This window comes from Mytilus edulis, chromosome 9 (genome assembly GCF_963676685.1).
Source record: "Mytilus edulis chromosome 9, xbMytEdul2.2, whole genome shotgun sequence".
Taxonomy (NCBI): Eukaryota; Metazoa; Mollusca; class Bivalvia; order Mytilida; family Mytilidae; genus Mytilus; species Mytilus edulis.
The window spans coordinates 86455138-86480405 of NC_092352.1; the positions used below are offsets into that span (position 1 = coordinate 86455138).

The 25268-nt window shown below is 30.7% G+C and overlaps 1 protein-coding gene across 1 annotated transcript; it reads left to right on the plus strand.

The window, feature by feature from the left end:
- The first annotated feature begins 1080 nt into the window (after positions 1-1080).
- On the plus strand, positions 1081-24266 carry LOC139489286 (general transcriptional corepressor trfA-like). The gene is made up of 14 exons (XM_071275560.1): positions 1081-1152; positions 3028-3101; positions 3729-3836; positions 6100-6222; positions 7676-7717; positions 8960-9064; positions 10574-10681; positions 12926-13048; positions 14442-14483; positions 15718-15822; positions 16745-16847; positions 19799-20188; positions 20939-21334; positions 22975-24266. The coding sequence occupies exons 2-14, from the start codon at positions 3044-3046 to the stop codon at positions 23408-23410; spliced, it is 2139 nt and encodes a 712-aa protein (XP_071131661.1). The 5' UTR covers positions 1081-1152; positions 3028-3043; the 3' UTR covers positions 23411-24266.
- Positions 24267-25268: the final 1002 nt, after the last annotated feature.

The window sequence follows — 25268 nt, forward strand, 5'->3', positions numbered from 1 at the left end:
ATATATATATATCACTAATAGTAAATTATCACAAAAAATAGTGGAACAACCAATATTCAAGAAGTTCTGATAAATAAATGATTGATAGAACATACAATTCAACTTTTACAAGCATTTTTATAAAACTCATCACATAGCAATATTTCTAGAGACACACATTATGAGGAACATCTTTAAACGAAGACTACAAAGTAAAATCACAAATATACTTAACTCCAAAAAAAAATCGGAATGGAAAGTCCATGAGCAAATGGCATAATCATAAGCTCAAACACATCAAACGAATGGATAACAACTGTTATATTCCTGACTTAGTACAGATACTTTCTTTTGTGAAAAACGGTAGATAAAACCAGGTTTAAAGGCTTACAGAAAAATATCAATTATCTATATAAATAAATGTAACAGATAGATTTTTGGAACATTTATAACAGTTGATGTATATGTCCTTTGGTTTTATGAGTCTTTGTTTACTTTGTTGTGATTGTTATTGTCTTCTTAGGAATTCAATAAAAAAACAAGTAAACGCTATAAAGATATGTAGTATATAAACATTATGAACTTAATTCGCTGATATCATTAAGGTAATAGATAAACAAAAAGAAACGAGCCAGTATAAAAATTGATAAAATCCATTAAATCAATAACGACGGCTGCTTTGTATTTGCCGCGACACATTTAGTACAAAATGCATATTGATATCAATAAGCTATTGTCGTTGTCGTAGATATCGAAACTACATCGTGTCTCTGACATACCTTGAGTTTTTATTAGATAAAAGAAAACGTAAATGAGATTCTATAATAGGGGTTATTTAATCGATATGTTCTTCTGGAAATTTGCTGTATATATTATTTCTTATCTTATTTATTTTTGAATAATTGCATTTGACTATTCTTCATAAATTCGGTAAATCTTTACTCTATGTATTAACAAACTATAATTCAATGCTTCGAAATTCATGCAGAATGTAGTACCTTCATTTAGTTTTGGACAATTTTTAGTATAATCCGATGGATTTCAATACACACTCCTACTTGACATTTTTTAACGACCATATAAAGCAATCAGGAAGTATTAAAAAACATTACCAATTGCTACGAAAGCTTATGATGACAAGTTTGGATAAGTGTAAAGAACTTTTAATTAATGGTAAGAAACTTTTTATCTCATCTGGCCCGAAGGGCCAAGTGAGCTTTTCCCATCAGTTTGCGTCCGTCGTCCGTCGTCCGTCGTTCGTCGTCTTTCGTCGTCGTCTGTTAGCTTTTACAAAAATCTTCTCCTCTGAAACCACTGGGCCAAATTTTACCAAACTTAAACACAACTATCATAAGGGGATCTTGTTTTAAAAATGTGTCCTATGACCCCGCCAACCAACAAGATGACCGCCATGGCTAAAAATAGAATATAGGGGTAAAAGGTAGATTTTGGGTTATATCTCCAAAGCCAAAGCATTTAGAGTAAATCTGACATCGTTAAAACTGATATTTTCAGACAAATCTGACAACCCATTGTCGGGTTGCTGCCCCTGAATTGGTAATTTTAAGGAAATTTTGCAGTTTTTGGTTATTATTTTGAATATTATTATAGATAGAGATAAACTGTAAACAGCAATAATGTTCAGCAAAGTAAGATCTACAAATGCGTCGTCAAAAATAAAATTATCAGTCGACCCCTTTAGGAGTTATTGCCCTTTATAGTCAATTTTTAACAATTGTTTGTAAATTTTTGTTATCATTTTACAAAAATCTTCTTCTCTGAAACTATAGAGACAAATATTACTATACTTGGTCTCAATCATCAATAGGGTATCTAGTTTAAAAATGTGTCCGATGACCCCGCCTTCCAAAAGAGGGACGAAAGATACCAAAGGGACAGTCAAACTCATAAACCTAAAACAAACTGACAATGCCATGGCTAAAAATGAAAAAAACAAACAAACAACAGCACACATGACACAACATAGAAAACTAAAGAATAAATAACAAGAACCCCACCAAAAAGTTGGGGGTGATCTCAGGTGCTCCGGAAGGGTAAGCAGATCCTGCTCCACATGTGGCACCCGTCGTGTTGCTTATGTGATACCAAATCCGGTAAATAGTCTAATTCGGTAGGTCATTCCAACCATCATAGAACAATTGAACATAGGGGTAAAATGCAGTTTTTGGTTTATATCTCTTAAACTAAAGCATTTAGAGCAAATCTGACAGGTGGCAAAAATGTTCATCAGATTTATATTTATCTGCCCTGAAATTTTCAGACAAATCTGACATCCCTGTTGTTGGGTTGATGCCGTTAAGTTAGTAATTTTACAGTTGTTTTGTTATTATCTTAGATATCATCATAATATATACTGTTAATTATGATTTTCACCTTATTTTACATGATTTCCAACGCATCAGTAAATGCAGATGAGCGACACAGGCTCTTGCGAGTCTCTACTATATTTTACATTTTATTTTTCGAAATTTTCTTGGGAGGGGGGCGCACATAAATCGCGTCCTTGTGACTACAACACAATTAGAAGGACTGTTTAATTATAGTTTCTTTTCCTATATACTTCTACATTTTTAAAGTTAGTGTCAACCGCTGAACACATATAAAACTGAATAATTTAATGAGAATACTTAAAAAAAAATAAAAATAATTACTGGTTTTGACATCCTTTAGACAGAATTTCAACGACAAATTAATGACAACAGACAACTTTTATATTTTAGATTCGTTTTTAAAGTGACCATTTTTCAAAACATTACAAGTGTCCATATTAAAAAGAAAATTATGGCTATATTTATATATATAAAACAAAAACAAAAAAAAAATAGCGGAAGAAGGGTACTTAAGTCCGTCGTAAAAATGGTTTAACTCTGATTTTTAAAAAATAATAATTTATATCAATGTTTCCTTCCGCATTAGACCAAGCACTCAACGATTGTTTAACTACCTACGCTTTCCTATTATATACATTTTTTTAGTTGCATTTAAACATTATGATATGTGTACAATTAAACTTATTTATTCTCTTAGGTCTATCCTCAGAAACATGAACAGTCTTTCCTTAATTTTCCTTTTACACATATTCACTGGAATTCATGGAAAAGGTAAGTGAATGTACTACTAAAGCATTTTATATTTTAAACGGCATGAATTTTATGAAAAGTACGTAATATGCCAAAAGGAAAAACAGTTTCAAATAAAAACATAAAATACTACGATATTTCAAAAGCATGTAAGGAAACATATGAAATGTAAAATATAAACTTGACATAATAAAAAACTCAACCCCAAAATGGTACTTTGGGCCAAGGAAAAGTCACATTCAGAAGACACAAGTAAAACTATTCCTTTTTGAGAAAAACACATTCCAACAAAGTAAAAAACGTAATGCAACATTTATGATTAGGATCTATCCTGTGACTGTTGTCCTGAAATAAATATCTACTACAATTCATAAAATTTAGATGTCAGTATCATTTCTGTTTTGTACTTATATATGGATTAATATACTAACTAATAGTTGTATGTTTTTGTTTTTAGTCTTCTGATTTTATTATACACTAAAACAAGTAGATCGTCGTTCTATAAATTTGAATAGCTAGTTATGTGTTTAAAGAATTGAACGAATTGATATGATTAATAATTGTTGAAGAATAGTTTGTAGTCTAACAGTTATACTTTGACTGGCTGGAATATTTTTTAAGTATAATTCATATTTGGACATTACACAGGAAATTGCAAACAACATAGTGGCATCGAGCAGATGTTTTCATGCTTTTACAGAAACTACCATTACAAAAGTAGCTGTATGGATATCATAAAGATGATGATTCATAGTAGTAAGCATATTATTAATAGTTGTTCAGCATAGCTACCATTCGATTGAAATAAGCAGTTAATACTTTAAAAGCATTAATATTGTTGATATGACAAAGCGTTTCACGAACGCATGACCAATATATAAATAATGGCCACAGCAGTTTTCCGCTACTCAAAAGTCATAATTCGATCGAGAAAAGACAAATCCGGGTTACAAAACATAACCGAGGGAAACACAACAGATATAAGAGAATTACAACGGAACAACAGAAACACTGACGTGCAACAAAACCAAATGCCAAAATACATAGAAACGAACTATTTGACAACAACTGCCATATTCCTGAATTGGTACAGGACAGTTTAATAAAATAAATGGTAGATTAACCTGGGTATTATGGGTATGACACTTGTTCCAACAAATAGTCTTTAATTTAAATTTACATCTATCCATACATTTTATCATGTAAGGATTAACTAGAGAAAAGACTTAATATACAGAAAAATCAAAGAAACTTGCAGTGATATATCGAGACTTTATCAAGAAAGGAAGATTTATTTGCATTCCAGAAAAGTTTTTTCTTATATGGGTTTTGCCTCTCGTTTTATTTTAGTTTCGCATATTCGGCTTTCAAACTTTGGGATCTGGCCGTATGAGGTAAATCAAGGTTAAAGATTTGGATGTGAAAATTGTTCATTGATTATTCCACTATACCATGCTCCATTCAACTACATTTTATTTAAAGATTTTCTCAAATAAGATCAGCTAGTCATTAAATTGACTTCTAATCGACTTCGATGACGTGCTTTTAGTTTGGATTTGAACGCAAGAACTTTTCATATTTAGACATTGTCTGACTTTGTTACTCTGTTTTTCAAATACTTTTTAAATAGAATTGAAAGAAAGAAAAATCCTACTTTTCATTTTTTATATTGACTGGGAACTGGAATAAACTCGTATGACAATTTCTATTTTTGTGTTTGAACACTTTACATCGTATATGTTAATGACGTCCTGTGTATGAAGTGTGTCACGCCTCCAGAATAGCAATAAGTAAAATCACAAAAAAAACTTAACTCCGTGGAAAATTCAAAACGGAAAGTCTCTAATCAAATAACAAAACCAAACAGCTCAAACACATCAAACGAATTGAAAGCAACTGTCATACTCCTGACTTGGTACAGGCATTTTCTGATGGTAAAAACGGTCTAATAAACCTAGTTTTAAAGCTAGCTAAACATCTCACTTGTATGACAGTCGTATAAAATTCCATTATATTGACAAAGGTGTGTGAATAAAAAAACACAGACATAGTAGGTAAAAATGTCAACAATAGGGGTACAACAGTCGACGTTTTGTTATATTTTTAATCACTATAAAAACAAACCTATATAAAAACACACATTGATCATGACACAATAACACAATGACGGGGTGTATAAGTACAAGGCCATGTCACATGCAAGAAAGAAACACGAAAATGCACTCAGACAATACAAAGCCATTAGCAAAAACGAAAGACAAGAATACAAGATTTATCATAGAACAATAACACAGTAATGGGAAGTTTAAGTACAGAGCCACGTCAAATGGATACCACCAAAACAACAGACTAAATAGTAAAAGTGATATTATAAAGACAATAAAAGAATACTATAACACGTTATTTAGACGAAAAACAACTTCAGTACCCATGATTTATACTTCAAGACCATCGTGATTATTTGTGGAGTTGATACAGAATATTCATTAACAAGGTCTTGGTTCCTTCTTATGAACTTTTTTTGTCTTATTCTAAGCCGCTATAATAAGGCTGATGAGATGACATATGTTCTAACCGAAGAAATATTTGTATTGTGGCAATCAAAATTTCTCTCACATTGCATTAAATCAATCAGTTAAACACTTAATAATGTACATTTTAATTTCAGCATTATTCATAATGTTAAATACATAAAAGCTCTTGGGACGCACATGATTTACAAAAAAAATTCTTATTTGAAAGCATTTGATTGGTTGTATTACGATTACAGTTAAAACTGTTTATTTAGCCGCTTAAACTTATAGATCAAACTCAAATTGTAAAAAAAACCTTTGAAGAATGACATTTCAACTGTTATTTTTGCCGCGAATTATTGCTAGTTTCAAAATATGTTTTAAAATGTCACTGAGAAAAGTTATAAGAAAAATTCATGTCGTCTTAGGCAAACAAAATATCAAATATTTCATTTAATGGGTTATTTCAATTTATTTATAATTTTATATCAAATCGCTATATCCAGCCATGAATAAAAAAATCACTGATGACTGTCTGGTGAAACAGTCAAAGCGTTTATGTATAGACGGTAATGGCAACAACAGCTGTAACAAAACAAGTTGCAGAGTAGTATTGGCGTCTGCCATAGGTACGTTAAAACATTTATGTGAGAAAATACATGCATAGTTTAAGTTGGCCCAACATTTGACTTACTCGATTTGAATGAACAACTATGTGTTTTAGCACAAATATTTTAGTTGTAGTTCTTATATTATCGATGCGTCGTTTTCGACATACATTAAATGTAACATTTCAATATAAACATTGTAACATCATTCATTCAAGTAGCCTTCTGTACCACAATCAATCAGTAACACAGTGTAAAACGTTGACAACACCTCTTTAATTGAGACAGTTAGGCCATTTTCTATGTTATTGGTTATGATCTATTTTTATTTCTTTATGTTTCCACACATTGCTTTAGATATAACAAAAGTATTATAGAAGTCGTACTCACTGATACTAAATTTGTAGTCTACCCAAAAGATAGTCAAAGTCTACAAACAGACAAGTAAACGACTTATATTATAACCATGCGTTTTAGAGCAACCATAGCGCAATATTGTACAAAAAATGAGATTGAGTCGTAATACATTGTTTTACGATTTGCAATCATTCTAAATGAATGAAAGGGAAAATATTTAACAGGCATAGGAACCAAAATGCATGGGGACAATGGTGGCATCTGACACATATCTTGTTGACCAATTATATCAATTAAAATTGGGAAAAAAAATGTACTTTATTTGGTCTTTTTTACATTTTTTTATTCGAGCTTAACTGATGAGTCTTTTATATAGACAAAACGCGCGTCTGGCGCAAATATGAAATTTCAAACCTGGTATGTATGATGAGTTTATTTCTGTACTCTTATTCGTCCAAAATTAGAGATTAGTTAGAGAAGATAAACTCTTAAAGTCAAATGAAACTTTAAATAAAAAAATGATGTAAACTTTTTTTTTATAACTTAACTTTTAATTTCATTATTAAAGTTATGAATATAATACTTTTTTCTCAGGAAAAATTCTACAATTTGTCTAAATTTAGAAGAAATTCACTTTTGTTTAATTGTTTGCTTCCAGTAAACAATTCGCCTATATGTTTTCCGTATGCAGTGAACTCAGCGTGACCTTTCTCGTAAAAATCCGGTGATCACAATAGGCATTGATCTGTCACTGAAATAAACTTTTATCTTATTGTAGATGTTATACACGTGCTCAATATCCATGCTTCGTTGTTGATTGTTAACTATAAGGTGACAATCAGTAAACTGCGGTTTAAAAACAAAACAATTAATTAGCTGTCATATTTTCACATCATTATAGACCAAGAGAAAAAATGAGGATTATACGATATGAATGCGTAAAAAATGATAAAATCGTGCACAAAAACGGGCCTTATCGTACCTTGTCCTTTAGTATATATACATGCATTGCTTCAAGAATTGGATAAACATTATTTTTCACAAGTCAATCGTTTCATATGACTTTAATATGATTTTTTTTTTAACTTTTTAAAAAATAATCTTATGTCTATTGCAGATAGTTTACATAATCAGCGTGATCAGAAAGTAAATGAAAAAGGTAAAACGAGTGATATCGGTGACAAAGTACTAACAAAACAAAAAGTGATTATGGTGGGAAAATGAGTCAATACTTTTCAACTGATTAAAACATTAATGTTTTATTAATACATAATTACACAACTGTCTAGGTTAGTGTTAGTGTTGATAAGAGTTCTCTCAAACGTATTGTTCACTTTCTTTATTTTCTTGTTTAGGGTTAGGAGCCTGGATTTTATTTGCTCTTTTTAATTGTTTATAGTTGTATTTACTTTATATTTGATAAGCTCAAAATTTAAAGTATACATTGGTTAGATTTTTAATTTTTTTTTATTTTCACTTTTTTGATTTCTTTTTATTTAATTATCGTAGGGCCTCTTAGTTGTACTTCTTATTGAAGGCAGTTAAGTGACATATATGTGAATTCATGTAAATGTTTGATTGAAGAAAAGTTAATCTACTTATATAGATCTGTGCTATACAAGAAGAAATTTAGATTTTAAGGAAGTTCGGTTGTCATGTTTTGGGATTTTTGTCAGATTTTCGGAATCTTCTGGTTTTATTCATTTGAATGCCTTAAAAAAAATTGCCCATTGACCCCCATTTTTCTTTTTATAATTTTTTTACATTTATAATAATAAGCCATCTGTAAAAGTCTTATAAAATTTTAATTTTTTTTTAATAGTTTTTGAGAACTTAAACTTGTCAATGATAAAGCTATGAAAAGTCAAGAGAGAATATTTCCCCACCAAAATTTCAATAGCTAATATCTCGAAAACAAGCACATTGACCTATAATTTTGTTTTGCTCTTTTGATTCTTTTATTAATCCCCTATCAATATAAACTAGTGTTTTGAAACATTAGTTATTTTGAAAGTGAGAATCGAACTCTCTTAAGAAGGATTACAGCACGCAAATTATTCACGTTGTTTACTCATGTTTTGTATAAGCGTTCATGATGAAGGGAAATCAAGAACAGCGCTTTGTACGCATGAAATTGATAGTGTTATTTTCATTTTGTAACAAAAACAAACATATTTTATTCCAGTAGAGAGTGTCATTTTTAAAGTGGTATTTCAGCTTAAAATGCACCGGCCATGGGAGAGATGTGTTTACTATAGCAATAGAAACTCATGATAGGGACACACTTGTTCTGTATATGGTTCTATTGTTTGAATGAATGGTCCATTGAGTACCATATTTATATGACAGCATCAGCTGATCAGGGATATACAGAAAAGTTATATTCCTTTTTTTTTTGTAGATTCACAAAACTGCGATGATGATACAAGCAGCAATACCGACGATGTAAACAAAAGTAGGAATGGAAAAGAAAAAGAAAAAGACAAAGGGAAAAACAAAACAGAAAGTAATATAAACAGATTTTGTGCAAATGAATGAAAGACTGTTATAAAAGGTTGACATCATTAAAACATTAACCTAAGAGCTCAAAAAATTCTGTCCGAAGTAAATACACATTCCTCATACAAAGCTTTCAATAGCACTGGTTTAATCCGAATAGAGCGATCTGTAAAGAAATTAGGACACAAAGTGTAACTTGAAAGCTTTTCTTTTTATTAATTATAAAGGTTTTCACACTGGAGGCTAATTAGGCTTAAGTGATGTTTTATTAGCTAATCTTAATCCGAAAAATGCAGGATATTTTTTTATTAGTTGTTATTAGCTTTGAACAATAACGGTACCAATTTTCCTTCACCAGATGCGCATTTCAACAATACATGTCTCTTCAGTGATGCTCGTGGCCAAAATATTTCTATTTGGAATCCAAAGCTTGTATAAAAGATGAAGAGCTATAATCCAAAATGTAATGTAAAAAAAAATACTCTCAGATCTGTACCCAGTGTCTTTTTTGATGTTGTTGGGATTTAAAAGTACCCATCTACGTCCACTCTGTGATTTGGTTAGATTTATTTCTTCTTGTATCCATGTAATGAGTTAAGCCTTTTCAACTGACTTGTATGGTTATTTTTATGAGATTTGTTTCATTGGCAATCATACCAAATTTTCTTTTTATATATAAGCAGGAGATTAAGACAAATGACGGGAATACAGTCCAGTTTGTGGGATTTTCCTACCGGAAAGGAAGATCAACGTACTTTATATAGCTATGTTACTTTTCATAGTAATATTGCGTCAAAAGCATTAACATCGATTCAATATCATTTTTTTCTTAACTATTTCTTAAAATAGTTATTACATCGATTCAATATCATTTTTAAACTAACACTGTATACATATGTATTTTTTAAATATCGGACGTCAGTCATTCAGTCAATACGTTATATATGGACCTGCTATCAAATTGCTAACAGTTTCAAATAAAAACATAAAATATTACTATATTTCAAAAGCATGTAAGGAAACATATGAAATGTAAAATATAAACTTGACATAATAAAAAAAACTCAACCCCAAAATGGTACTTTGGGCCAAGGAAAAGTCACATTTAGAAGACACAAGTAAAACTATTCCTTTTTGAGGAAAACACATTCCAACAAAGTAAAAAACGTTATGCAACATTTATGATTAGGATCTATCCAGTTGACTGTTGTCCTGAAATAAATATCTACTACAATTCATAAAATTTAGATGTCAGTATCATTTCTGTTTTGTACTTATATATGGATTAATATACTAACTAATAGTTGTATGTTTTTGTTTTTAGTCTTCTAATTTTATTATACACTAAAACAAGTAGATCGTCGTTCTATAAATTTGAATAGCTAGTTATGAGTTTAAAGAATTGAACGAATTGATATGATTATAAATTGTTGAAGAATAGTTTGTAGTCTAACAGTTATACTTTGACTGGCTGGAGTTTTTTTTTAAGTATAATTCATATTTGGACATTACACAGGAAATTGCAAACAACATAGTGACATCGAGCAGATGTTTTCATGCTTTTACGGAAACTACCATAACAAAAGAAGCTGTATCGATATTATAAAGATGATGATTCATAGTAGTAAGCATATTATTAATAGTTGTTCAGCATAGCAACCATTCGATTGAAATAAGCAGTTAATACTTTAAAAGCATTAATATTATTGACATGACAAAGTGTTTCAATAACGCAGGACCAATATATAAATAATGGCCAAAGCAGTTTTCCGCTACTCAAAAGTCATTATTCGATTGACAAAAGACAAACCCGGGTTACAAAATATAACCGAGGGAAACACAACAGATATAAGAGAATTACGACAAAAACACTGACGTGCACCAAAACCAAATGCCAAAATACATAGAAACGAACTGTTTGACAACAACTGCCATATTCCTGAATTGGTACAGGACATTTTAATAAAATAAATTGTGGATTAACCTGGGTATTTTGGGTCTGACACTTGTTCCAACAAATAGTCTTTAATCTATCCATACATTTTATCATGTAAGGATTAACTAGAGAAAAGACTTAATATACAGAAAAATCAAAAAAACTGGCAGTGATATATCGAGACTTTATCAAGAAAGGAAGATTTATTTGTATTCCAGAAAAGTTTTTTCTTATATGGGTTTGCCTCTCGTTTTATTTTAGTTTCGCATATTCGGCTATCAAACTTTGGGATCTGGGCGTATGAGGTAAATCCAGGTTAAAGATTTTGATGTGAAAATTGTTCATTGATTGTTCCACCATACCATGCTCCATTCAACTAAATAATATTTAAAGATTTTCTCAAATAAGATCAGCTAGTCATTAAAATTGACTTCTAATCGACTTCGATGACGTGCTTTTAGTTTGGATTTGAACGCAAGAACTTTTCATATTTAGACATTGTCTGACTTTGTTACTCTGTTTTTCAAATATTTTTTAAATAGAATTGAAAGAAAGAAAAATCCTACTTTTCATTTTTTATATTGACTGTGAACTGGAATAAACTCGTATGACAATTTCTAATTTTGTGTTTGAACACTTTACATCGTATATGTTAATGACGTCCTGTGTATGAAGTGTGTCACGCTTCCAGAATAGCAATAAGTAAAATCACAAAAAAAACTTAACTCCGTGGAAAATTCAAAACGGAAAGTCTCTAATCAAATAACAAAACCAAACAGCTCAAACACATCAAACGAATTGAAAGCAACTGTCATACTCCTGACTTGGTACAGGCATTTTCTGATGGTAAAAACGGTCTTATAAACCTAGTTTTAAAGCTAGCTAAACATCTCACTTGTATGACAGTCGTATAAAATTCCATTATATTGACAAAGGTGTGTGAATAAAAAAACACAGACATAGTAGGTAAAAATGTCAACAATAGGGGTACAACAGTCGACGTTTTGTTATATTTTTAATCACTATAAAAACAAACCTATATAAAAACACACATTGATCATGACACAATAACACAATGACGGGGTGTATAAGTACAAGGCCATGTCACATGCAAGAAAGAAACACGAAAATGCACTCAGACAATACAAAGCCATTAGCAAAAACGAAAGACAAGAATACAAGATTTATCATAGAACAATAACACAGTAACGGGAAGTTTAAGTACAGAGCCACGTCAAATGGATACCACCAAAACAACAGACTAAATAGTAAAAGTGATATTATAAAGACAATAAAAGAATACTATAACACGTTATTTAGACGAAAAACAACTTCAGTACCCATGATTTATACTTCAAGACCATCGTGTATTGTTTGTGGAGTTGATACAGAATATTCATTAACAAGGTCTTGGTTCCTTCTTATGAACTTTTTTTGTCTTATTCTAAGCCGCTATAATAAGGCTGATGAGATGACATATGTTCTAACCGAAGAAATATTTGTATTGTGGCAATCAAAATTTCTCTCACATTGCATTAAATCAATCAGTTAAACACTTAATAATGTACATTTTAATTTCAGCATTATTCATAATGTTAAATACATAAAAGCTCTTGGGACGCACATGATTTACAAAAAAAATTCTTATTTGAAAGCATTTGATTGGTTGTATTACGATTACAGTTAAAACTGTTTATTTAGCCGCTTAAACTTATAGATCAAACTCAAATTGTAAAAAAAACCTTTGAAGAATGACATTTCAACTGTTATTTTTGCCGCGAATTATTGCTAGTTTCAAAATATGTTTTAAAATGTCACTGAGAAAAGTTATAAGAAAAATTCATGTCGTCCTAGGCAAACAAAATATCAAATATTTCATTTCATGGGTTATTTCAATTTATTTATAATTTTATATCAAATCGTTATATCCAGCCATGAATAAAAAAATCACTGATGACTGTCTGGTGAAACAGTCAAAGCGTTTATGTATAGACGGTAATGGCAACAACAGCTGTAACAAAACAAGTTGCAGAGTAGTATTGGCGTCTGCCATAGGTACGTTAAAACATTTATGTGAGAAAATACATGCATAGTTTAAGTTGTCCCAACATTTGACTTACTCGATTTGAATGAACAACTATGTGTTTTAGCACAAATATTTTAGTTGTAGTTCTTATATTATCGATGCGTCGTTTTCGACATACATTAAATGTAACATTTCAATATAAACATTGTAACATCATTCATTCAAGTAGCCTTCTGTACCACAATCAATCAGTAACACAGTGTAAAACGTTGACAACACCTCTTTAATTGAGACAGTTAGGCCATTTTCTATGTTATTGGTTATGATATATTTTTATTTCTTTATGTTTCCACACGTTGCTTTAGATATAACAAAAGTATTATAGAAGTCGTACTCACTGATACTAAATTTGTAGTCTACCCAAAAGATAGTCAAAGTCTACAAACAGACAAGTAAACGACTTATATTATAACCATGCGTTTTAGAGCAACCATAGCGCAATATTGTACAAAAAATGAGATTGAGTCGTAATACATTGTTTTACGATTTGCAATCATTCTAAATGAATGAAAGGGAAAATATTTAACAGGCATAGGAACCAAAATGCATGGGGACAAGGGTGGCATCTGACACATATCTTGTTGACCAATTATATCAATTAAAATTGGAAAAAAAAATGTACTTTATTTGGTCTTTTTTACATTTTTTTATTCGAGCTTAACTGATGAGTCTTTTATATAGACGAAACGCGCGTCTGGCGCAAATATGAAATTTCAAACCTGGTATCTATAATGAGTTTATTTCTGTACTCTAAATAAAAAAAATGATGTAAACTTTTTTTTTATAACTAAACTTCTAATTTCATTATTAAAGTTATGAATATAATACTTTTTTCTCAAGAAAAATTCTACAATTTGTCTAAATTTAGAAGAAATTCACTTTTGTTTAATTGTTTGCTTCCAGTAAACAATTCGCCTATATGTTTTCCGTATGCGGTGAACTCAGCGTGACCTTTCTCGGAAAAATCCGGTGATCGCAATACGCATTGATCTGTCACTGAAATAAACTTTTATCTTATTGTAGATGTTATACACGTGCTCAATATCCATGCTTCGTTGTTGATTGTTAACTATAAGGTGACAATCAGTAAACTACGGTTTAAAACAAAACAATTAATTAGCTGCCATATTTTCACATCATTACAAACCAAGAGAAAAAAAAATGAGGATTATACGATATGAATGCGTCAAAAATGATAAAATCGTGCACAAAAACGGGCCTTATCGTACCTTGTCCTTTAGTATATATACATGCATTGCTTCAAGAATTGGATAAACATTATTTTTCACAAGTCAATCGTTTCATATGACTTTAATATGATTATTTTTAACTTTTGAAAAAATAATCTTATGTCTATTGCAGATAGTTTACATAATCAGCGTGATCAGAAAGTAAATGAAAAAGGTAAACCAAGTGATATCGGTGACAAAGTACCAACAAACAAAAATTGATAATGGTTGGAAAATGAGTCAAAACTTTTCAACTGATTAAAACAATAATGTCTTATTAATACATATTTACACAAAATTTCTAGGTTAGTGGTAGTGTTGATAAGAGTTCTCTCAAACGTATTGTTCACTTTCTTTATTTTCTTGTTTAGGGTTAGGAGCCTGGATTTTATTTGCTCTTTTTAATTGTTTATAGTTGTATTTATTTTATATTTGATAGGCTCAATATTTAAAGTATACATTGGTTAGATTTTTTATTTTTTTAATTTTCACTATTTTAATTTCTTTTTATTTAGTTATCGTAGGGCCTCTTAGTTGTACTTCTTATTGAAGGCAGTTAAGTGACATATATGTGAATTCATGTAAGTTTTTGATTGAAGAACAGTTCATCTACTTATATAGATCTGTGCTATGCAAGAAGAAATTTAGATTTTAAGGAAGTTCGGTTGTCATGCTTTGGGATTTTTGTCAGATTTTCGGAATCTTCTGGTTTTATCCATTTGAATGCCTAAAACAAAAATGCCCATTGACCCCCATTTTTCTTTTTATAAATCTTTTACATGTATAATGATAAGCAATCTGTAAAAGTCTTATAAAATTTTAATTATTTTTTAATAGTTTTTGAGAACTTAAACTTGTCAATGATAAAGCTATGAAAAGTCAAGAAAGAATATTTTCCCACCCAAACTTTAATAGCTAATATCTCGAAAACAAGCACATTGATCTATAATGTTTTGCTCTTTTGATTCCTTTATTAATCCCCTATCAATATAAACTAGTGTTTTGAAACGTTGATTATTTTGAAAGTGAGAAGCGAACTCCCTTAACAAGGATTACAGCACGCAAATTATTCACGTTGTTTACTCATGTTTTGTATAAGCGTTCATGATGAAGGGAAATCAAGAACAGCCCTTTGAACGAATGAAATTGATAAAGTTATTTTCATTTTGTAACAAAAGCAAACATATTTTATTCCAGGAGAGAGTATCATTTTTAAAGTGGTATTTCAGCTTAAAATACACCGGCCATGGGAGAGAATTGTTTACTATGGCAATAGAAACTCATGATAGAAACGCACTTATTCTGTAGATGGTTTAATTGTTTGAATGAATGGTCCATTGAGTACCATATTTATATGACAGCATCAGCTGATCAGGGATATACATAAAAGCTCTATTCCTTTTTTGCAGATTCACAAAACTGCGATGATGATACAAGTAGCAATACCGACGATGTAAACAAAAGTAGGAATGGGAAAGAAAAGGAAAAAGACAAAGGGAAAAACAAAACAGAAAGTAATATAAACAGATTTTGTACAAATGAATGAAAGACTGTTATAAAAGGTTGACATTATGAAAACATTAACCTAAAAGCTCAAAATATTATGTCCGAAGTAAAAATACAGTCCTCATACAAAGCTTTCAATAGCACCGGTTTAATCCGAATCGAGCGATCTGTAGAGAAATTAGGACACAAAGTGTAACTTGAAAGCCTTTTTTTATTAATCAAAAATGTTTTCACACTGGAGGCTAATTAGGCTTTAGTGATGTTTTATTAGCTAATCTTAATCCGAAAAATGCAGGATATTTTTTTATTAGTTGTTATTAGCTTTGAACAATAACGGTACCAATTTTCCTTCACCAGATGCGCATTTCGACAATACATGTCTCTTCAATGATGCTCGTGGCCAAAATATTTCTATTTGAAATCCAAAGCTTATATAAAAGATGAAGAGCTATAATCCAAAATGTAATGTAAAAGCAAATACTCTCAGATCTGTACCCAATGTCTTTTTTGTTGTTGTTGGGATATACAAGTACCCATCCACGTCCACTCTGTGATTTGGTTAGATTTATTTCTTCTTGTATCCATGTAATGAGTTAAGCCTTTTCAACTGACTTGTATGGTTATTTTTATCAGATTTGTTTCATTGACAATCATACCAAATTTTCTTTTTATATATAAGCAGGAGATTAAGACAAATGACGGGAATACAGTCCAGTTTGTGGGATTTTCCTACCGGAAAGGAAGATCAAAGTACTTTATCTGTCTTTATAAAAAGCGTCCTCCTTACTCTGAACGATGATAACCTCGTATAGTACAATATCATTGATATCGAAGATAACAAATTGATCAATGCTCATGTCAAATATTTATGAAAAAGAAATTGATATTATTTGTACTTACTTTTCCCCCCATGGTTTCTATCTGTTTCAGGCATATTTAAAGTTGGAGCAATAGTTGGAATCTCAGTTGGAATAACAGGCACAATCATATTATTTCTGATTATACTGGTTATTATTTTCGTATGCAGACGAAGGTAAATCTGTTTTAGTTTATAATAATACATGTACATCATCACTAACCGGTAGATAAACTCCTTATAGATACAAGGATTGAACTTTTTCAGGATTATTATTAAAATTGATTTATTATTCTTAGTTGAACTTGCAGTTTTCCAAAAAAATGTGCAAAACTTATCATTATTTCAAATAAAGAAAAACTTGGCATGAGTAAAGTCTAATTGTTTTAGGCAGGGATAAATCATTCTTTGTAAAAAATCACTCTGTTTCAAATAAAAAATCTCTGACACAGGCATCATCAAGATGCTTGATTGCATGATTAACAACATATTTGTTACGTGTAGAGGACGTGTTTTTTTTCAACTAACTATCGGCATTCCCATGGGAACCAATAGTGTCTCTCTTCTTTCCGACTTGTTCCTTTATTCTTATGAGGCTGACTACATATAGGAACTTCTAAGAAAGAAAGAAAAGAAATTAACAATACCGTTAACTTTTTTTCTCGTTATATAGATGATGTTCTCTCACAAAATAATTCAAAATTTGGTGACTTTTTGAACGTCAATGGAATTTAATCATTTAAATTGTTATCATCTTGTCCTGTTCACAAGCTTAAATTACCCAGCTACCTCTAGTTATTCCAATATGTCATAGAAACACCAAATGAAAAAATAATGGTGTATTTAAATATCCAAGATACATTTTTATGACTAAGATTTTCTTTACTGAAATGAAATGTAAGGTTAATTTCTTACCACTGTCATTCAAGAAAATATTTTTTAACATTTATTTGTATGCAATCGGATGTGACGTACTATGATAAGGTGGTATTACACTTAAGGCATACCAGAAAAGAGTTGTTTCGTGTTGAAAAGACTCATCAATGACACTTTAAAAAAACCCAATAAAGTTGAATTGCATTGAATACCCAAAATTCCATGAACTTTTGCTATATAGAGCTCATGTAATCTATTTCTGAAATGAATAATTCTTAGTACATGTATTTCGAAAAATCCAAAGTTTTGAAAATGTTGACTATATTTCATGTATTTATGACCATATCAATAATAATTCATATCAACACAGGAGTGCTTTAAAACGATCAGGTTTTTCCCTTTATGTAATGATTATAGACCGTTGTACATAGTTGGCTTTTTCTCGATTTTAGGGGATTGTTCATGATCATGTCAGCCTCGCTTCAACATATTCCATTTTTGGTTGCTATAATCTGTCTTTCATTTATAGATTTGATCTTTTTAAAACTCATGCTGCCCGAATGATGTTGTTTACTACTGGTTGACAGATGTTCTACCGGATAAAGACACTTATATTTTATTTTATGCCAATTCATCAATTACACAACAAGTATCGATAATAATTTTAAAACTGTGTGATACCATGTTTGAGTCACACAATGAAGCTGTCGCTAGTGTTTCCCTGGTCAATTTTCTTTTTCAGCACATTTTTTGCAAAAGCAATATATTTTTCGCCGCTTTCAATGTTTTTCGACAACGAAAATAAACATAATTTACGTTTAAAAATCAAACCAAAAATTAAAAAAAATCAGTTTGCAACATTGTTGTCTATTATAATTTTACATACATTATTTCCAGTTTGAATCTACATTGTAATCAATAAAAACTCAGAAATAACAAACATCTTCTTTTAAAAAAAATTACTTTCAAAGAAGTCACCATTATTGACTAACTTTGTCGGATATCTTCCATATAGTTAACGGATAGCAGAATAAAGTCAGAGATTTTTCTTACTTTAGAATATATTTATTCATGACAACAGGGTTTTTTTCCCGGGACATCGTCAAAAGAAAAGTCGAGACGTAAATGTTTGTTTCAGACAATTGCGTCGTTAAAACGTAAAAGGATTTATTATTACCCTCTTCAAAACAGTTATTCCTATCAAGCTTAAAATTACGTCAAAAGGTCTTGTTTGTCGAGTGAGCAAAACAACTTATAGAAAAAGTCACCTTTTTTTGAATATTGATAGAAATACATGTAGTGATTTAAATCTTCTCACGTTTCATTACTTTCGATAAATTTAGACGAGTATCAACCTAAACTGGAGATTACATTAATTAAAGATTTATTTTTACATGATTATAATTTTCAAGTTATACATTTTAAGCAGCAATGTTCTATCATCATCCGTGTACGAAGTACACTTTGAGTGTTCACGGTGCGGTGCAACCAGACGTACGATTTGGACCCCTTTAAGTTTTATAGGTTTTTGTCATTTTGTATTACCTTGTAGTTTGATATTTCACTTATGTACATTAATGGAAATGTGTATTTGCCATTATTATTTTGATACTCTAAGTAAAGTAAGTAAATTATGTACATGTATTATAGTGACATGCGTAAATATGTACAAACCTATAATATATGATAAATATTAATTCACCCGACCCAATGGACCTATAAGTCAGCTCAAATGAAATAAAATAATTATGTACTACAAAATTTGTTATGGCAAATTTGTCTGTTTTTGCTGCTGGATCCCAATTTATGTCACATCATCCAATAATGTATGTTTGTGTTGTACCTTAACTTGCCAATATAGCAGATTATAAAAAATGTTCATATTCACGGGAGGTTTAGCTTCCTATAGAACCACGTATTTCTCCACGAATAATGGATGTACCAAGTACGAAAACTAATATTTATTTTCCAGTCGTTCTGATGGCGTTTGTTTGGCGTTGAATTTTGTCAATTGTATAAACTGACACTTTTTTAATTCATCTTTGAGTTCGGTTTTCTTGTTTATACTATTTTTGCATTACATGTTCCATGATAAATTATGCCGACATTAAAGTTTTAAATGTGGTTTGATGGTATCATTTTACACTTTCTTAAAATCATTCCGTTGCTCCCGTAGTTAGATACCAGTTAGAAAATAATATATTTTCCTTTTTTTTCCCTTAAGTCCCAATTTTAAGATATATGTTTAATAGATCAAAGAAAAAGAAGAGAAAGCATTTAACAAGACAACATGCTATCAATCAAAGACTTGCAATCGAAAAGTATGAAAGCGGATCATTCAGTACAAACAAGGGAGGAAACAATGTTCTTTCTGCTAAAATACCTTTTAAAACTGACGAGGCACAAGGCAAGTACTTTGTTCCCTCCATTACGAAATACGATAAAGAATTGAGCAACCGGAAACTACCAGACATTAAAAGATGTAGTGGTGCTGAGGGTGATGATAATGTTTACTACGAGATTGATGAAGATAAGATCAAATCTTCAACAGATATTGATGGAGTGTATCAGAATAAAATCAAAGAACTCACTGATAAAAGTTCTTATCATAGTGACCTGACAAGATCTGAAATCCAATTAGGGTATGGCAGCATAATTTTTTCGTTTGAATTGTTTAATAATTTTTTATCGTTTGAAAAAAATTAAGGATTGATTATTTTTGTTATACATTTTAAGCAGGGTTATTTAATTCTAAGAGCTGAGCACAATGGTAAAGTCAGAACAAAGACTCTTAAATACAAATTTGCATCTATATACAAATAACTGTGTTTTGAGGTAAACTGAAATACTTCACTTAAACTGATGTTTCAAAATTGATATTGTGTGTTAAAATGTATTAGTAAATGAATGTGCTACGGTTTCTAGTGGCAAATAAATCATCAGAAGATCATTTAGATAATATTTGTTTTTATAAAACATGCATTATCACCGATTAACTTATGTCTTTCTTTTGTTGCTGTAAAAAAATGACGGCCTTAAGTTTTAAATAGAAAAACAAATTAATCAAAATATCCCCTTTTTTTATTAAAATTTTTATTTGATTTTCATTTATGTATTGCTTTCATCTAGTGATATTAATCGGTGTAAAGTATTTGACTCGAACAAATTTGAAAAATCGACAATTCCACAAAAAGATTAGCCATTAAATTTTGGAAGCTCCACACATATTACGTCATACATTATGTCGACTTTAAGGTTTGAAATAAGGTTTAACACCATTATGGTTGCAGTATCCTATTTGTATACGTTCGATACCTGTCAAAATCATTATTTTAACAAAAAATATTCTAAACTTTTTACGTATTCCTAATTATAACATGTATGTTTTACAGATTAATGAAAAAGAAAATGGAACAGCTGACAAAACAACAGTCTATCGACCAAAGAAGTGAGATTGCAAGTCTTGAAAGTAGTATTTTCAGTACAAATAATAGAGCAAACACAAACACTATTCTGTTTGCGAACGAATCTTTAAATACTGACGAGGAACAAGGCGAGTACTTTGTTCTCGATCCCTCCATTACGAAATATGACAAAGACTTGAGTAAACTAGATTTACCAGAGATCAAAAGGTTCAGTGTAGCACAGGATGACGAGAGAGTTTATAATGAAATTGATGAAGATGAAGTCCAACCCCCGACAGATATGAAGGGTGTCCGCCAAAAGAAAATAGAAGTTAAGGTCAAATGTTCTGGCAACGGTGACAAGAACATGTATGAAATCCCTAGGTATGGCAATGTTTTTTTTCTAATTTGAATTGTTGTACGCTGTGTTATGTCGAGTTTTTTTTACATCTTTCTATGTTGTGGGTTTGGTTCATTGCCGAAGGGCTTCGTTTTCCTTTAGTTGCTAATATCTTGATCATTTGTTTTACGGTGAATTATTGTCTCATGGCAATCATATCATATATAAAGGCAACAGTAGTATACCACTGTTCAAAACTCAAATCTATGGACAAAAAACAAAATCGGGGTAAAAAACTAAAACTGAGGGAAACGCATTAAATATTAGAGGAGAACAACGACACAACATTAAAATGTAACACACACAGCAACGGACTAAGCATTAGACAAAATCCGTTGAGAATAACCAATATAACATCAAAACCAAATACATGAATTTGGTATAGAAAAGTACCGTGACACGTCTTATAGTAATGTGAATTCACACTCAAAAATAGGAGAAAACAAACGACACAACGGAAACACAACGTAAACATGTTACACACACAGAAACAACTATGATATAACAATGACCACATATATAACTTAATTGCATATTCGTTTTTTTTACAGCAAATATTTTACAAAATAAATATGATTCTATCTGATTATATTTTTTGCATTAACGGTTTTCTGTATTTAAACTTGACGAGAAATTTGCCCCAATCATTATGACCCGGTAATAAGTCTTGGTCAAAGTTGTTGACGTTAGGTCATATAAAAAGGAAGATGTGGTATGATTGCCAATGAGACCACCGTCCACAATAGACCAAAATGACACAGAAATTAACATCTATAGGTCATCGTACGGCCTTTATAGATATGAGAAGATGTGGTGTGAGTGCCAATGAGACAACTCTCTATCCAAATAACAATTTATAAAAGTAAACCATTATAGGACAATGTACGGCCTTTAACACGGAGCCTTGGCTCACACCGAACAACAAGCTATTAAAGGGCCCCAAAATTATCAGTGTAAAAGCATTCAAACGGGAAAACCAACGGTATTTGTTTCCTGTTAAACGCCGTATTATATTATTTCAAAAGAAATGAACTGACCTGAGTTATTGAATCAGAAGGAAGACTTAAAAATACAAGTTTGAGATGATTATACCAGAACGAGTGGAGAAAAGTATAATGGAATTATTTACTAACTGATAATTTAAAAAATGCGTTATGTATAAAACCTCGGCAAGAAAAGATATAAAGGAATGTTTATCGATTTCCAATGGAGAATAAAATATTAAGAGATAATTGAAATGAAAGTTATATGATGCGTCATTCATAGTTTTACCATCGTATTATTGTTTTCTTGATGGCCACATGTAAACAGCACTTTGAAAAAAAAGCAATTTATAAAATATCACCTTTTATTTAGGATATAATTGGATATCTATATATCTATTGCTTTTATCCTGTGGTATCATTAAGAAAATAAAAAAAAAAAAAGTTTACCCGCTATATTTTAAAAGTTGAAATGAAAGTCCCTTTAAAATTTATGCCGATCGACGCTAAGATTTTAAATAAGGTTTCAAGCAATTTCTTCAAAATCGTTCGTTTTCGTTTGTAGTAAGATTCATGTTAAAATAGTTAAAATAAATATATAACCTTTTCTACATTCCGAAATATCACATACATTTTTACAGATCAACGAAACATACGAGTAAACAACAAACAAGACCACAGTCTGTTGACCAAAGAACGGAGATTGATATTCAAAATAGTTCATCCGGAGACAAAGTTATCATGTCTGTGAACGAATCTTTAAACACTGACGAGGAGCAAGGCGAATACTTTGTACTCGATCCATCAGTGACCAAATATGATAGAGACATCAGCAACCTGGTCTTACCAGAAGTTAAAAGGTTTAGTGTTGCACAAGGTGATGAGAACGTTTACAATGAAATTGATGAAGGTAAATTTGAATCCTCGACAGATATGCAGGTAGATCACCAGAAGCAAATTGAAGATGTTAGAGATATAGCTATTTACCGTACTGATCATATCAACCATGATACCCAATTAGAGTTTGATAATACTACTTACCATGTAGCATCCGAGATAGACAATAAAAGCTTCTAGGGGAAAAAAAGTACCGACACAACAGTATATAAGTGTTTTTATGTATTTCAAACATTGTTCACTTTACCATTTGTTTATGTTTAGTCTGAAATTCTTTTACATTGTATGCTATAATGAAGACCATAAGCAGTTGACAATAAATTTGTTAATGAAGAACAATATAAAGCCGATTTGTTTCGCGGAATCATCATTAGTTCTATCATTGTCAGGCAAAATTAGTGTAATCATTTTCCTATTCTTAATTTAAAACCTGATAGTTACGCTTACTAGAGCCTGTACCAAGTCCATAATATGACAGTTGTTTTTCATTCTCTTAATGTGTTTGATATTTTAATTTAAAATTTGTAATATTCAAGGGACTTTCTGTTGTTTTTTCTTTTAAAATTTAGTATTTGTTTACATTACTTTTTTACTAAACTTTTGAAGACATACCGTTGTAACCTTTTTGTTATTTAAATATTGTACAAAACTCAATCGATAAAATAAAAAGAAAGTAGAAAGAAAAAATGTACGGAATTTACTGAAAAGCATGTACTGCATATTAAAACAAATTGCTAAACAGAATATTTATTACAGTATCGTATCAAAGAAAACGGTTATAGACAACACCACTTTGAAGCATTGGTCTGTACTTCAAATACGATCTCACAATTTATAATAAAGGCTATGATTTTTTACATGCAATTGTCCACCTGACATGTTTTCATTTCGAGGCTACCCAAAACAAACCACGGGATGGATGATGGTCACGAGAAAAAAAGAAATCTTTTATCACATGTTTATCATAAACATTATTTGAAGAGGGAAAATAGAAGATTTTTTTTTCTTATAAAAGACAATATATAACTATTTGATTAAAAGTATTTTCTATTGTTCTTGTTTGTTTGATTCCTAGACCTGTTATAATTTTTGTTTTGTGTCGATCTTAATAATAAATTATTTTCAAATATATATTTTTTATGAATTGGAACAACCCCGTCGTCCTCGATTTAAGAATCGACCTTGCACTCATAAGCATGTTTAACCTAATGTATTCTCAATGTCACCGTACGCTGCAGGCCCTTAATTCAGTTGTTGTCGTCGGAAGTTTTCTGCCGTATTTCATTATATTTACTATATAGATATAAGTAAACGTGGTATAAGTGCCAATGAGACCATTCTCTATCCAAGTCACAATTCATAAAAGTAAACCATTATAGGTCAAAGTACAGTCTCACACCGTCAACAGCAAGCTATGAAGGGCTCAAACATTACAAGAGTAAAACCATCAAAACGCAAAAACCAACATTCTTATCTATATGAAAAACGAGAAGCTATAAATACTTATGAACCACGTCAACAAACAACAACTTCTGATCATCAGATTCCTGACTTAGGACAGGTGTAAACAATTGCAGCGGGTTTAAACGTTTTAATGGTACAAAACCTTCACCATTATCTGAAACAATAGTGTAACATCACAACATAATAAGGCACACTGTAAAATATCAATTGAAACGGCTTAACTCAATCAAAACACATATTAACACACTGAACGAATGTTCACTTCTGTGTAATGTTAAACAATTTCAGAAAAACAACAAAAATTCGCCATATCCAATAATAGTATCAATGTTAGTAGCAATGTACCAACCCCAACGGCTTATGGAATATACATTTTCAACTTATTCGGTATTTAAGAGCATGCATCAACTACTAAGACTGTAAAACGTCACCAGTGTTTAAGCAGAAAGTTGATGAACCAGGGGTATATCATAGAACGTCTGGTACTTTTTGTAAAAAGGATCATCGGAATGTACCAAGACATTGTGTTAGATATTTGCTATCAACTTCACAAATAGCACAAGGTAGTCTTGAA

Bases quoted from the DNA above. Each gene is read 5' to 3' on its own strand.
- LOC139489286 (XM_071275560.1), top strand. From the start codon at position 3,044: ATGAACAGTCTTTCCTTAATTTTCCTTTTACACATATTCACTGGAATT. The intron at 3,837-6,099 runs GTAAGCATATTA...CGCTATATCCAG, and splicing joins AAAGATGATGATTCATAGTA to CCATGAATAAAAAAATCACT. The intron at 20,189-20,938 runs GTATGGCAGCAT...TATGTTTTACAG, and splicing joins AGATCTGAAATCCAATTAGG to ATTAATGAAAAAGAAAATGG.